Source organism: Antedon mediterranea, chromosome 7 (assembly GCF_964355755.1).
Source record: "Antedon mediterranea chromosome 7, ecAntMedi1.1, whole genome shotgun sequence".
Classification (NCBI taxonomy): Eukaryota; Metazoa; Echinodermata; class Crinoidea; order Comatulida; family Antedonidae; genus Antedon; species Antedon mediterranea.
In genome coordinates this window covers 1,284,943-1,302,112 of record NC_092676.1, presented here as the reverse complement: position 1 = coordinate 1,302,112, position 17,170 = coordinate 1,284,943, and the positions used below count along the sequence as shown (strand labels likewise).

The window sequence follows — 17,170 nt, the reverse complement described above, 5'->3', positions numbered from 1 at the left end:
AAGGTATTCATTTGGATAAAACGATAAAACCCGACTTTTTTACGTTTAAAAAACAGTTTTGCAGATTTTATAGAAAGATAATATAGAAATAGGCCTCAGTGTAAAAGTAAATGAAAGTTTTAATCAAATTTTATTATAACTTAACTAAAAACTACGTCTTTTTAGCTAAAAAAATGTAAAAATTAGCTAGCTTAGCTAGGGCCTAGCTAGGCCCTAAATAATTATACTTTATACTATTATAGGCCTACCGTACTACTAGGCCTATTAATAGGGAAAGTTAGATAGGCCTAGGCTAGTGGTACAAGCGGGTGTAAAAGCAAGTACTGTAGTAGTGTAGGCCGGTCCTCTGTATTGTAGGCCCAGACCCACCCTAGACAGCAAACAGGCTGTCCTGGCTAGGCCTGGACTTGTGGAACTTAGTACTTCCGATTAAATTATAAAGTTATGAATTTATTTAGGTGTTCATAGCGAAAGGTTCGTACACCTTCTAGAATAGAGTCTAGTGTAGATAAAAATTTAAAAAATACTCACTAAATTTATTTAATTTATTGTTTATTGTATTGTTTCCAACAGAGCCTGTCAAAAAAAAGATACAAGAAAAGATCTTTAATTCAAACTTAATCATTACCATGGCAATCCTTACCCGCAAGATGTTTAGGTGGCTAACGTTTAGTGTTTTTATTTTATCCTTTTTTGGATGTTTTATACTTGTTGTTCACATAACCAGAATTGAAAGAAAAAATGACGAAAAATACAAATTCCACCCTGATTCTGTCAATTTTGGAATTAAACGGAAAATTGTGCCGACAGTGCGTCCTCCATTTATACAACCAGCTTTAAATAAAACGAAAGCTGTTGGTAACGAAATAAAAAAAGAGAACGACAAGATTTATACCAACTTTAATAGGACGAACTATAAAACACCTAACGATAAAATCCACACGTTTTACTATCCATGGTATGGTAACCCAAAATTTGACACAGAATTCCTACATTGGGATCACCAATATCTACCTCACTGGGATAAGAAAAAAGCCAAGAAGTGGAAATCTGGACAACATGTGCCCGTTGATGACATTGGATCCAATTTTTATCCTCAACTTGGTTGCTATAGTTCTCGTGACCCCAAGGTCATCGATTCTCACATGCAGCATATGTATAAAGCACGTGTTGGTTAGTAATAGAACTTTTTTTGACACTTACTCAGTCTTATAGGATAAAAGTAAATATATTTACTGTACCTTTTTGTTTGGACACACCACTGGTCACTGGTCAACTGCATGGTCATCAGGAAACTATTTTCCATTCATATAACGAACAACTTAAGGTTCTTGAGTCTATTTATAAGTTTTGATACAACAATATTTAGTAAATCATCTTGCCAAAATGTGCAAACATGACTCTAGTATGACTTCAACTGATACCTTTTCATACACAAGACCGGTTCCTTACTATTGTGCCATATCAACCCTGTAAAGAATATTCAATAATTGATTTAAAAGAAAAACATAATTGTTTGCATGAAATATATATAATATTATGCCCTCTCTGGAAACTGAAAGAATGTTATTACTGAACACATTTTTATTAATTTGATTACAGGTGTAATAGTTGTGTCTTGGTATCCACCTGGAAAAGCAGACAATGAAGGCCATCCGAGTGATGACATCATACCTTTTCTCTTAGATGCTGCACAAAAATACGACATCAAGGTACAGGATTTTTTCGATCAATAATTGACACCGCTAATATAATATCTATGTATTCTTGTAATTGTATACAAATACATTTATTCATCAAATTGCAAAAAATATAATAGAGTATATGTGATTCATGAAAATGATGAAATGATGTATAGACGTAAGTCAGATCTTTGTTTTAAATGTTATTGAATGTTTATTACACATTTAGCATTATCTGTCATGACTCCTCCCCTCCATCTTGAAGCCTTTATTTGCGTGGATCCAAGATTGTTTAAACGGAAGAGTGCTTAACAAAATAGATAACAAAAAGTAGTTCATAATTTTAATTTACAGTAGCTGTCAAACATTTAAACACCACCCTCTTGATCATTCACTGCTTTTTTTTCTTATAGGTTGCATTCCACAGTGAGCCATACAAGGACAGAAACGAGAAAACAGTAAAATCCGATATAAAATACATCATTTCCAAATATGGCAAACATCCAGCTTTTTACAGGTACGGGCCAAAGTCTCTACCACTGGTATACTTGTATGACTCGTATCTCACCCCCGCATATAAATGGAAGAATCTTCTAAAGACTGGCGGAGAGTTAAGTATCAGAGGGACCGATCACGACGCACTACTCATCGCGTTATTAGTAGAACAAAAACATCTTTCAGACATTTCTGCCGCAGGTTTTGACGGCTTTTACACATATTTTGCTGCGTCTGGGTTTACTTACGGTTCAACTTACAAAAATTGGCCACGTTTGGCGAAATCAGCCGAAGAAAAAAATTTGATATTTATCCCCAGTGTCGGTCCTGGGTATATTGATGAAAACATTCGACCTTGGAATGGTGAAAACACGAGGTCAAGATCAAACGGTCATTACTATGAAACCGCTTTTACAAATGCCCTTCAAGTTAAAGCTGAATTGATCTCAATTACGTCTTTTAATGAGTGGCATGAGGGGTCGCAAATTGAACCGGCGGTTCCTAAGAGTATAACGGGATTGAATTACATGGATTATGGTAAACACGGACCTGATTTCTATTTGGACTTGACGAGAACTTGGGTGGAAAAGTTTGAGCATAATTAAGTAATAAGTATTCATATTTATAATCTTAAATGTATTCTATGTCTGATAGGACAAAATGCCAACTCTGCAATGTACTATTACATTCCAAGTCTTATAATATTTTAATGTCATTTTTTTTATGTGAATATTCTTTAAGTAACTAATATATAACTGTACATTCCTGAAGCCAATGTCAGAAGTCTAGTCTAAAGCTCTGTCTACACTATCAAACTTTATGTGACAACAAAATGTGCCCATATATGGACATCATGATGATGTCATATTACTACCGTATTTGTACATATCACTTATTTAGGCACACATTTGTTTGATAGTGTAAACAAAGCTTAAGAGCAATTTTCAATTTTATGAATATACATTTTTTTCTATTAGAAAAGGAAAGAAATTAAAACAATTTAGGTAGCTTTTTATAATATATTATAAAGAAATTATGCAGATATTTTTAAATGATGAAAGTGATATTAACTCAAATTAAAACAGTAAAGTTTAAATCTAATATAAGTGTCGTATTTATTGTGGACATGCTCTGGTGATAGTATGTGAAAACAATTTATCTGATTAAGTGAATGCTGTGATAAGACAAAAAAGGTAAATATTGCCATCTATAGTTAAAAAAATTACTAATAAAACGAAATGAACGTATACTGCGTCTACGACTAGACTATGAATTGTTGCCTATACAATTTGTGTACGTAGAATTCATCTATACAAAGTAGGCCTAACACTAAAATTACATTCTGTATTACAAGCGTTCCTAGATGATCTAGCATTATTGCCAGTGTCTGGAACATTTTAACGAAATATTTAACCCGATTTGAAACGAATAATAAATAAAATATAAAATTCTAAAATAAAGAAGCAGAAAGGATAAAATTAGAATATGAGATTCAAAAGATAAAAAACAGATGAAATAAAAACATAAGAAATGAAAACTATCGATGACGTAAAATATAAAAACTGAAAATATGAAAGCAGGTTAGAGTGTGACTGTAAAATGACGTTCCAAAAAACGTAAGGGAATAATCAGCCATAATCAGATAACAAAAAATATATGATCACTTTACACATACATATCAGCAATATTCATATCATATACCCCCTTGGCAATACAAGCTGGTTGAATATGTTTCGCATTTATATGCCTATTTAAAAACTAATATCATTTCCTATGTGAAATCATAATTGTCAATACATCTTTTTTGTTCTCATCATCAAACAATATACGCTTTGTGCGTCGAGTTTAGTTTCGATTTTTACGCATAGCGAAATAATTGTTGGAAAACGTCAATATATTAATTTATCCTCCAAATATTTGATCAACATTGTAGCCTTTAAAATAATTTAAAAACCTTGTTATACCAGGAAAGAGTGACATTAATATCATTAATTAGAAAGTAATGTCACTCTTCCCTGGTTATACTAATACTAGTTATAATTTTTTTTTTCTGTCGAGAAAAGATTTTAGTTTTGTTTTGAAACGAATAAGCGTATTTGACTGGATTTGAATCAATAAATATTTTTTATTTAAAATAATAATTTTAAAAATACAGCGGTATTAGTAATACTCAAAAGATAACTATTTTAATTAGGCCTAAACCAAGACAACATGAGATTACTCTATCAAACTATTATGTTAATGTTATTATAGAACACATTAAAGTTAACATGTTTAATGTTCTTAAAAAAAATAATCGTAATGTATTCATAAAAACGAGAGATTGGATGATTTTATTTTTTAATATAAAAAAAAAGTTGTGATTCGTAAAACGTAATTAATTAATTCAATTCCTATTTATTTAGCTATCATGGTGTATATTACATACATAAGGATCTTGTGAAGATCTTAATTATGCATTGTTTATTTATCTTCAAGACAATATACGCAGTGTATCCGTAATAATAATAATACACAATACAAGATACGAAACCCAAGGCGGTTTCAAATGTACTTTAAAACCTCCCCAGGACCATTCCAGTTATTTCATTTCATTATTTTTTATATTTTCATTTTTTTTGTCATATTCATATTAATACAAACAAACACAAAGTGAAAGGTAAAGATCTAACCTAAACGAATCAAAACGAAAATAATGAAAAACAATAAAAAAATATATATATATATTCATCATTTTGTAAACCTCAATTTATTTCATTATTTTCATTAATAGCAAAATGTACTACACACTCTTCTAATTCAGGTTAAGAAATATGAATTTAAGATGAAAAATTCCTTTTGAACTTCAATTTAAGAAATATTGTGACATGACGTCACCCGGTTCCTCACCACGTCATGCAACCCCTCCCCCACCTCCCCCTGAGATATTCAGTGTACCGTGTCTTCATGAATACAACGGCCTTTCTATCCAGGTAGACTTTCACGCAGCCCCACCCTGCGCTGAAACAGAATATTTATAAACACGAACAGTCAATAATTTCATATTTTATTACATCAACTTTATATTATAAACATCTATACAAATATTGTCTTTGTGTTACATCGAATGCATGGTCACTTTCATCTTCGTTTACCTATTCTATTTGAAGAAGATTAAACTTGAATACATGAATAATAAATAAACAGAGTAATGAAACGATCGTCTAAGAAACGCTGACACAATAATAGTAGGCATTTTCTTTGTATATAGTAAACAACGGTTGTTTTTATAGTACGCACTATATTAAGATTCATCCATTTTTATAATATGGTTTACGCGAAGTGCGCATTGCGAGTGTGTAAGATGATGCGGAAATTAATCCGCGTACTTTGAATGGTAAAGCTAGCTTGGTTCCCACTCTAGGACGCAACGCGAGGACTTAGACGCTACACAAGCGAGTTGACCAATGACAAGCGACTGGTTCGACTATTTCATCGCTTTTTATTGATCGACTCGCTTACGTTGCGTTACGTCCTTACTGTAGTGGGAACCAAGCTTAAAATGCCCCATTATTCTCAGATAGCTATACATTGTTGTTATTTATATATTGTACATAATATATTGTAGTAATACTAATAGGCATACTCTGAACTGATGTGACTCCGTGGCGCAACGGTACCGTAGCGCGTCTGACTCCAGATCAGAAGGTTGCGTGTTCAAATCACGTCGAGGTCAAAAAATCTAACGTCAAACTTTATATTATTTTACATTTATCTAACCTGGTGGTGGTTAGCATTCTGAACGAAGCCTATTTTACTCCGTGGCGCAATGGTAGCGCGTCTGACTCCAGATGTGAAGTTGCGTGTTCAAATCACGTCGGGTCATAAAGTTTAAAGCTTGGTTCCCACTAGAACGTAAGGCAAGGACGTAAACGCAACGAAAGCGTTTTAACCAATGACAAGCGAAGTTATAGACAGTTAGCAATCACAAGCGAATAGGCTATCGCTTGTGATTGGTCAATTCACTTGCGTTGCGTTACGTCCTTGTGTTTCATCGCTAGTGGGAACCACGCTTAATGTCAAACTTTAAATCTTAGCATTTGAATAAAAAATCTTACCTTATCAAATGCCCTTAAGGCGTGGTTCTCACTAGAGACGCAACGCAAGGACTTACGCCCAACGAAAGCGAGTTGACCAATGACAAGCCACTGTTCGAATAATCCATCGCTTTTGATTGGTCAAATCACTTACGTTACGTTACGTCCTTGCGTTGCGTCGCTAGTGGGAACCAAGCTTTACATATACTGTTTTTATTTATTTATTTAATTATTTATCTATTTCCAATTTTTTTATTTATTTTTTTTCCGTTTTGCGTCTAAAGCATTAGCTTACAGCTTAACCCCGTTCACAACTTTTTGTTTAATTTTGCATGTACTTTGTATTATCTGAGATTGTGAATAAAGTTATATATATTTAAAAAAAAATAAGTTTTGAATAGTCATGCTAACTCAATAAATACAATGAACATATTCATTTAATTTAAATTTGTTAAAGCTTAAATTACGACTAAATGTTTTGATAGATATAAAGAAGCACCGATGACAAACAAAGACTCAGAAGGTTCTGTAAACTTTTATAATATCATTTCACATAATATGGACTAAGTACATAAAATCTATCAATACTTAAATACCTTAAGTTCACTTGATGGACGCCAACATCAATATTTCAGCTCAATCCGTTTCGTAATGTTTTGCCTCAATATGGCCCCGAGCTTACTAATCCGTACAAATACTGATTAAATCGATAAAATGTTCGAATATACAGAAAGTCAGAAGAAAACAAGTTATAATACTAAACTGTATATTGAGCAAATGAAAACACTTAGTGATAATTATAAAACACGTGATAAAATATATGTGAACAGTTTGTATTATAATTACTTAAGTCACACTACATATGACGTTCTAACCAGTCAATTTTTGAGGTATCAAAAACTACAAAAAAAAAAGAAGAAGATGAAGGAAAACAAACAAATAAGATAAATATCAATAATACGTTTGTCCGGCTGTTAAAATGGTGTTTCAAAAAACGTACATTATGTTTAACGTTACCGCAATTACTGCGTCATATCTCAAGGCGAGTATTAAACACGCTCCATTAGATCTGTAGCATTCGTTGCTATCATTTATGTGATTATCTGTATAAATATACGAACACCTTTCGACTGAATATTCACATAAATAAAGATTACAATTGTGAACACCGACTGATACTTTACACATGATTTTCCTTACACATTATACAGAAGTGCAAAATAATGCATCTGAAAATCTAATCACGTCCATGTTACACTGTCAAAATAATCAATTGTAGAGAAAAAATATTTCAACAGTCAATGAATAAGTACAGTTTATCGTTAGTAGAACTTAATATTCATTGCCCCTATATCTGAGTATCTGAATTTTAAGACATAGCCTCATGCACCCGATCTCATTTACGCGTAATCAAATAAGAAATTTACAATCGGTAATGCTTAAAATATGCAGGCCGGTAGTGAATTCAGAATAATGTTTTCATTAAAAGACGTACTTATCATTCAGTTGACGAATACATTTGAATTTGTTTGTATACGCTTTCTCCATAATTGTTGCAGTCTTTGTTGCATTATTAACACTAGCAGACTACAGCAGCAGACGAGAATATCAGCAAGAAGCTCTTTTCCCGCTCATTTCTATCGCATTTTGTAAAGAAAATAAAAGAGAATTTACATGAAAACGGTTTTATAATTTTGGTTATTCCAACAGCGAAAGGTAAGTTTTTTTATATCTTATTCTGGGAAAAATAAACAATAAATTATTTTTAAAAAACAACCTTATATAAAACCATACATTGTTAAGAAAGTAAAAAATAAAGTTTGACAGTATAAAGTTGGTTTTTCGTTCATCCAGCAATTTCTATATTTTTGCTCATTTGGATGATAATTTGAAAGTTTATTGCAATTTCATTGACAATGCATTTGCTAGGAAATATTGCACAAATCTAAGGATCACAATCTTCATCAGGATGGTAATACTTAATGCCAATGATCAGAGAGCTTCTCTCAAAGTCTTTGGCTTGAAGCTTAGCATCAGAACAGTTCGCTCTGTCAGTCATTGACCTCTAGGCTTCCTCTTCAGTTTATAGTTCATCAGCGTGTATATTCGTAGTGACGTATTAACGTCGGTGTTTAAGCGAGTACCCTGTGGTATCTCATAAAACCTGGGTTCATTTTCCTCCTGAGTATAGTTATATACCCCAAACATTTATGAATGTGTAGGCCTACAATTAACACATGAAAACGACCGGTTCAATCCACTCTTCTCTTGTAGGCCTATTCCGCGCAGTGTTTATTCCGTGTAGGTCTATACAATTTCATCGCTCTTTGGATGAAACGTTAAGCATGTTTATGGCCTTTTTAAAACTCTAAATGTAATGTTTGCAATAGGTCTATTTTAGATCCCATATTTTCAGCAATGTGCGTGCCAGCATTCAAGTATTCTTGGGTCAAGTCAGGTCAAACCCATGATTTCCCAATGCATCTCCATCTTCCGTTTTTTACACTGTTTTTATGCGCATGCCCTTAAGCCCATTTTACAAAATCGCATTACTTCTTGAAATACCTATTCCGATCGAAAGTCACTGTATTATCATGACATAGGCCTAAATTAATTGAAATATACTATTTAGATAGACCTGTTTAAACGATTTTGTGCGTGGACAGAGTACTATGTTGGATGAAGTTCATCGACAAAATAGGCCTACATTATTAATAATAGTTTTGGTCTAAACACATTTTGAACATAAATACAAATATACTTATACCAATGAACAATAACAGCATGATTTAATAGTTTCTTAGAATTGACAATATCTATTATGAAAGCCATAAATGATCTCACACCATTGTCTATCTTCATGTCGTTAATGTGATTGTCGTAAATTTCATTAAATTAATGTGCTGAACGTCTAAAAATAGAATCGCTGTCACACAAAGTACACTACCACATACTCTCTCTTGTTAGTATAATATATATCAATATGATATCTACGCTTTCCAAAATAATCATACCTATTACACTACACAGATATATTTAGTTAGTTCATAGTAAATGGTTATAACGAACTGGACAATTGTGTGTTACAATAAGCAGATATGACGAAATCTGAGAGAGAGAGCGCGCGAAACAATGTTATCGAGTAGGCCCTTCACTTTATTTATTTAAGAGTCACCGTTTTAACTAATTCAGTAATAATTATAATATATAGGCCTATTTTAGAAATGTCATGTATTCTATAGTGTGTAACCTTAGGCCAAAATATAACATGTATGAAGGATGTTTCTGTGTTACAAAAAGCAACCAAGTCGGCTCATGGATGGTGGTACAACTAACGAAGAGTTGATTCGTTCCAATAACCAATTCTTATAGAAAAGTGTCTATTAATTTGTCTAACGTATGGCTTACATTATTTCTCAAATTATCTGCGTTTTGTTAAATTAATAGAACATAATAATAATAGAATTAGTAAATATTTCAATATTTACATTAAATCGAATGGTTTAAAATGGAAATATTTTTAATTGTAAAGTAGTGACGTATAAGTGAACGGTCGATGGGACCGAGTTGCCTGCGCCGCGTGGAGGGATAGCTATCTCTCCTGCTGCACGAACTTGGCTAAAGGCACACACTTTCACAGAGATGTAATTATAAGATTTTATCACTATTTATTCCGCGTCGCTAATTAGACAGTAGGAAGATGGCCAGAGGGAGGGAACGATGTTCGTTCCAATGAAAGCAATAAAACACACTCATATAGTATTATTTTGATTACTAATTGTAGGGATTGCTGTACGGATACGACGAAAGAAATAGTCATTTTCAACACTACAGTAATAACTGAACCGCTGGGACAGACTGCATCTGCTGTTGTTCTCATGCTTTAGTTTTCCTACCTACACGTTATTCTTGCAATTGCGTTGAATGTTTTATTATTAACATTGAATAATCAAAATATTGGCTCGTTTTTTGCGCTTATACTAACTAGTAATACTCTCTCGTGTGCTATAGATGTTTCGGATTCTTCGTTTTATGTTAAAGAGTTAGCAGCCTAAAACGAGAGGCTATCAAGTGGATAAGTCGTCTGGGAATCATAAAACAGAGCGAATCTCAGTAGCATACACATCACATGTGAATATCTAACACTACTACTGAGACGTAATAGTGATTTTAGTATGATATGATAAGGTTTAATAATATTTATGATCGGTTAAAAATGAAGAATAAATTGCAATTCTATTCGAAACACATTATCCTTTTAGTTAATGTGTTCCCGAAAGAGAATATGTAAAACCGTGTGCGTTGAAGCAGACGATCGCTCCCGCGTGCAAGACCTGTAGGCCGCCTCGGTTTGGCGCTAAAAATTGAATTATAAGTGCGTTTTGACGTCTAATGTCAAGCATTTATTTTGAGGCCAAAGGGGAAATCGTTTATAACAAAATTATTATTGGAAATTATTTACATTTGTTTGCCATACATGTTGTTTATAAAAAATATAACAATTATTGGGCCTAATGATAAAAATAAAATACGATAGGCCAGACTGATTGTTGTAAAAATCTTATACAATATTAGTAACCTCTCTATTGACTCAGGTAATTTAACAGAAGTATAGAAATTAAAATGAGATTATTTATTTAAACGGATTGGTTGATACAATCTTTAATTTCGTTTTTACATTGTTATTTTATTTTTGGCATTAATTATTGCATTTAAACGAACATAAAATAAATGATCCGTTTATACTACTCAGAAAGGAAAATACAGAGTAATTACTTTTTTCAAAACCATTTAGATTTAATTAATAATATTTTATTGATGAAAACGCATTGGATGACCGATCAAGTTGATTGCTGAGTGAATCTGTATACCGCACGCCTTACATCTGTACTATGCTATAACCTATCATTAGTGTAATTAAACAAAATTAAAAATACAAACACAATAGTTGTAGTTCATCAATTGAATATAAAGTTATGTTGTATGGAGATTTATTATGTTTGAGGACAATCGAAATGCATTATTATATAAAACGGTGTGCTGGTAAGTTTTATTTAGCGATTGGAAATCTGATTGTACGCCAATATAGACATACACGAAATCAACGAAATGTATTTATATTTGGATCTATGAATCAAATAGTGTTTTTTTATCTCAATTAGTAATAGAGAATCAGTAATCAGGTTGCGCGTATTATAAGCGGTATTTGCGGGCGTTGCGCGTATTATAAGCTGTAAGTTCGGGCGTGCGTATTATAAGCGGTATCTGCGGGCGTTGCGCGTATTATAAGCGGTATTTGCGAGCGTTGCGCGTATTATAAACGGAATTTGCGGGTGTTACGCGTGCGTAGTATTAGCGTAATTACACAATTAATAATATGTATTAATTCAGTAATCATCCATTGTTAAATCTGTTGATTTATTTTTAAAATGGATGAATTAGATTTAGAAATAGTGTGCACCTGTTTTTGTATGATATTCGTTTTTTCTATATTATGAAATTTTACTATGAAAAATAGTTACAAACATAAGAAATAATCAATATAAATTTAACAATAATAAAATTTAAAAACAAAATCCAATAAAACATGTCTGAATGTTGTCAGCGTTGTCTGACGTTTTTATTTTAGTAAACAGTTATCTTAGAACATTAAATAATGCACCACGAGGAATACAAATTGAAGAGTGATAAAGCTAGGCCTTTTGGGCTATTTTTCTTGCCAGAATCACCGACGACGACAGAGATCGCACTCCCGGGACTAATTCCCTCTATCTATACTGCTATTATAGTATTTACAACTATTAGACCGGGTCACGCGGGACCAAGCAAAAGCATTGTCTCAACCAACCATAAATGAGTCAAAGGAGAAAATAATAGACAATTGTTGGCGGAATTTTGTTAGGTGTCTAAACATAATTGGATACAAAGATGTAACAATTTTCAAGAGAATGAATTTGAACGAACTTGTCGGCCGAGAGCCATCAATTATTATCATGTAGATGATAGACTTGTGTAGTATGTGTTGTTAGCTAATCCACTAAACAATAGATAATTTGATGTTGTTTGCCTTTCAGAATCTGTAAAGACTGTATTACGTAGGCTGAGAGATAAACACATTTATGTTTACAAGCGAAAAAAGAATTACACAATTGGACTTATCAGTTGTAGATTACATTTTGTCAATGATGTTAATTAATTTGTATCAATTAAACAAAATTATATAGCGCGTTAAAATATTGATGTAGGCCTAATGTGTGTCTTTATACCGAGTAAATATTTAAAAAAATATTTTATTAGGCCTAATGTTGACTTAAAGAAAAACTACAGTATTTTAATATTGTACTGTCAGAAGATAATTAATAGTAACCAATCTTGGTAGGCGGTTGTTAGTCAACAGACTAGAAGCTGTAGACATCAACAGTAGGCTTACGAGAATCGGGTAACTTACCATATTGGCATTCACCATGTTCACTGTATTCCGCGCAAATCATAAAATAAAACACAAACTAGGCCTACGGTATTTAAACTTAAAAGATTTACAATTGATGAACTTGCACAATTTAAAAATAATTTACAATTTCAAACAAGAAGATGTTTATGATAATATGTTTACACATGAGTTTTGTTGCAGACGTTTTATATTTAAAAATGTCACTATAATTTACGATTTACTTACAAAAGCTTAAATTATTAAATGTATGTTGCAACCTTACAACATTTAAGTTCATTAATGTAAACACGAATAAAACAATAACAAGACATGACAGAAACAAACCGGTTAAAAGCAATACTTAAGTTTTGATTAGTGAAACGTTACGCGTACATAAACATCACACACAATTATCGCGCTGATTTTTATACGTTTACAACACTTATTTTTAATGTATAAACGCAAACATTTTAAGCAGTTTGTCTTTATAAAAAATAACGTTGATAAAATTTATCTTTTAAAGATGTATTGTCCCCCAAAAAACATGAAAGATGAAGATTAATTTAATCAGACTTTGAATATGTTATTTTGTAGTTTTAATCAAGTTAATCACTTCCATAGAAAAAAAAACGAAAAAAATAATGTTTCACTTGTAAAATGACAAAATAAATGGTTAAATTCACCCAAAAATTCATTGGCTGGCAGCCAATTTGACCATTTTTTGCTTTAAATTACATTTTATTCAGGTAAATACATTTTTTTAATCCAATTTTTGGACATCCTAAAATGTTACATTAAAATAGAATATTCAACAAAAGAATTATTCTTTCAGGGGGACAATATATCTTTAATATCTTTACTTTAATGCCCACAACATTATCTTTTTGTACTATTTTTGTAGGCCTACTGAATATTGTACTCTGTTACCGGTACACCTTGTTGAACATTTTTGAGAATAAATAAAATAAATATGTCACTTCATTTCAGTGGAGTTATAGAAATGATTTAGATGCGTTGTTTATTTTATCTATATATTTGAATACAATTTATTTGGAAAGAAATTGTTTCATGGAATATGGCGAACTATGTACTCCAATGCTACAACAACATTATGGAAATTCTGACTAATATTGACTTACGGATTTGATATTATTTAATACTAACATAGGCCTATATACACAATAATGTTGATGGTTATGCAGGTACGATGCGGATAGGTAAACCATATAATATAGTAGATGTGCTGATAATACTAAACAAATTTGAAAAGCTTGCGAAAGCAAAGATGGCGAATAATATCCTAATAATAAACCAATGGACGCGAATTGATTTACTAAAAGATGTGACCGTGTTTTAAAATTACATTAGAGAAATTATTTTTTTTAAATAAAAAAGAAATAAATTTCAGTATATACATACTGTATAAGTTTGGGTCAATTTAATTCACTTTAAAATGTTTTTAATAAACATGCTGTTTGTGTAGTAGTAGGAAGGCCTATAGTCAAAAAATGTCCCCCTTTCAGATTTAATATCATTTACTTTAGTAAGTGAATGGTTCCTTGAGAGAGAGGCAAAGGTCGTGAACTTGCTGTTCATCACTTGCCAAGGTTCCGGAATATACATAAAATGACGACTTTCAAACATAAGTTAGAAAATGGAATGATTAAATATGAATGATGATGCTTTGCTGCTGATGAAAGCTATCATGACCTGATTTGTAATAACAAGGTTTAGTTGCTTTCCGCGAGTCAACAAATTGAATAGAAAAATGATCATTTATATTTATAATATTACAGGCTAGGCTTAACTCTCTTTAAACACAATTTAAAAGTTCGTCTTCTTTGTATTCTGTTTCCGGTTCGCACTCCCGATACGCGTATCCGGTACGCACTTCCGACACGCGTATCCGGTACGCACTTCCGACACGCGTATCCGGTTTGCTCTTCTCTCTCTGAGGTACGCGTTAACCGCGTATTCATTAGGTTATGCTGTACGCGTGTCTGCATATTGGCGGCCATTACCGACATAATAGTAAAATTATAAAAACAATGTAAAAACAATGAACAAATAATAATAATAATAATAAAAAAATAACAAATAGGCATAATATCAAAATTCAATAAAAAATTATACATTTCTGAACAGTTTTTATTGTTTTTAAATGACAACGTGTGTTATATTCAAATGGTAGAATAAAAAGTATTTTTTAGTTACTTCATGTTTATTCAGAGATAAATATAAATGAAAATAACCAAGAATATAGATTATATTGACTAGTTGTTTGTATAATCCACCATGATATTAATTGAATTGATACTGTTATTAATGATATTGTTTCCTTTAACATGTAATGTTTGTAAAAGCAGAGCATTACTATTCAATGCGCACATCTCCGCTTGTCTTTACTGACCTTCTACAATCATTGAATCACATTCAGCATACAAATGTATCCACTCAGTACTTTTAACGGTCACTTTCACTTCCTTTTAAATATTATTACACTTTCACCCTAGCAATTTCCACAAATTTTAGGTTCAAAATCTTTGATTTTATTTATTTGCCAAGTCTTTTCCATTCCTCAATCCCACTGGACACAGTTCGTACATTGAGATAGTCAAAATCGTGACTAGTTACTTATCTAGTTTGTTGCCCTCAACGACAAAACCCCATATTAACTAGAATTTTTCTCGAATCGGCAACTCGTTTTAAATCACGTACAGGAGATTAAAGGGAGTGCGTAAAGTAATCTTATCAGCGAGATCATGACGTGGGGATTAAATCAATCAATCAAAAACATGGTTATTTTTAAGTTTGATGGATTAATCTTCTCATTCATGAAGTAAATGCAATCCATTTTGTTTGTTTTACGTTTAATATAAAAAAGCCGGTAAAATACAGCTTCTCTGTTAGATCGAAAATGACTGATTTTATTTTAAAAATATAATACCACTGATCCTCAATCCTTTTAAGTTTAATAAGAGTTATTACCTTTTTACTGTTCTTTTCTGTAGTTTTTGTCATTCAATATGCAGTGGTTTAGTTTTAGATATATTTGTTTAATTCGTCTGAATATAGGCCTGTTATGATTATCTCTAATCCGTTACTTTAGAAATTGAATTATAAATTCGCTTGTACTCTTATTTTGTAAAACAAACGAATGATAATATTTTGATATAGTGAGAGGATACTCATCACTTAACACGTGGAGTAGAATGCCTAAATATAACAATACCCTACTATACCATTAGTAAGATGAACTCGTCGTTCAAAGTTGCAGGCGCTAAAATATGGACTTTACCTACCAACTGAAATATTCCTCAACAATTGCTTCATTCAAAGCTAGATATCGATCTCATTTTTTTTCACAAAACTAAATATTTTTTTCCTGATTTTTTTTTTGTATTTAAGACAGGACCACAATGCAAAACAGGTTTTCTTTTACCTGATTGTGTAATCCTGTATAAAGACGTTAAATAAATGAATAAATAAATAACGATATAAAAAAAATTCTATGATTACAATACAGCGGAATTCAGCAAGTCGTCCACGTCTGATAGTTTACAATTTTATTCATACACTAATTAGATGAGTTCAATTATTGTCTATTGCTACTCGTCAAATTAAATCAATTCTCTACTAATCGTCTGTAAAAATAATGGATTAGCTTCTATTGCAAATAATATTGCAAAATCGCTAGAGTACATGTGTGTAGTTTTTAATTCAACGATTTTATTTTCAGTAAAAAGTGTGCTTCAAAATCTAGGAACGTAGACCGGTAATTGCTGCGTATTTTTTGTTTTTTTTGTACAGGAATTATTGCTTTTTTTTACTTGACATGGTTTTAAAATTTAATTTTCGATTATTGTTATTGCGGCGTTGAGATGTAAGGACCAGTTGTTAGTATAATAATCAGCATTGTTATAGACTTAGGCATTTCTTCTACCTTTGACCTGGCATTTGTGATTGGTCTAATTACCTTCACCGTAATTACGCTAAGTGTGCGTCCTTGCCTCACGCGCGCCTCCATACTTGTGATTAAGTGAAAACCAAGCTAAAACTAAAAGATATTCAAATATTAGTATTTAATCAGAAGGGGATAGTTTGTTTTAATTAAATATTAAATGTTTGAACTGCAGGTACCCTGGTACCATTTTATACATGATAATAATAATATGCAGACGATTACAATGAATACATAGAACTTAAGCAATTTACATATAAACAGCTTAATATTTCATAATCGTAAAGTGATTCTGTTTGCTTTCTCTCTATGCTTATTTGTTCATGTTATGTTCAAGCCAAGTTTATTATACTTCCGCATCTAAATTTTGTAAGACTAATTTCACATTTTAATTTTCCCTATATGGTGTATTACCTATAAATATCTTCATTACACTTTTTTACTTGCGCCTTTTAAAGCTTGGTTCCCATTAGAACGCAACGCAAGGACGTAAGCGCAACGCAACCGAATTGACCAATGACAAGCC

At 31.9% G+C, this 17,170-nt stretch overlaps 1 protein-coding gene and 1 non-coding gene across 3 annotated transcripts; both read left to right on the top strand.

Moving 5' to 3' along the window:
* Positions 1-3: 3 nt before the first annotated feature.
* Positions 4-3,392, top strand: LOC140054423 (glycoprotein endo-alpha-1,2-mannosidase-like). Of its 2 annotated transcripts, XM_072099402.1 has the most exons (4): positions 4-106; positions 574-1,173; positions 1,603-1,712; positions 2,096-3,392. In XM_072099402.1, the coding sequence occupies exons 2-4, from the start codon at positions 630-632 to the stop codon at positions 2,780-2,782; spliced, it is 1,341 nt and encodes a 446-aa protein (XP_071955503.1). In that variant the 5' UTR covers positions 4-106; positions 574-629; the 3' UTR covers positions 2,783-3,392. The 2 variants fall into 2 exon arrangements, with proteins under 2 accessions (XP_071955503.1, XP_071955504.1); XM_072099403.1 differs by lacking the exon at positions 4-106 and having other exon boundaries at positions 456-1,173.
* A 2,423-nt stretch (positions 3,393-5,815) lies between these two features.
* Positions 5,816-5,892, top strand: Trnaw-cca (transfer RNA tryptophan (anticodon CCA)). The gene has a single exon. It is a non-coding gene; the product is annotated as a tRNA-Trp (tRNA).
* Positions 5,893-17,170: the final 11,278 nt, after the last annotated feature.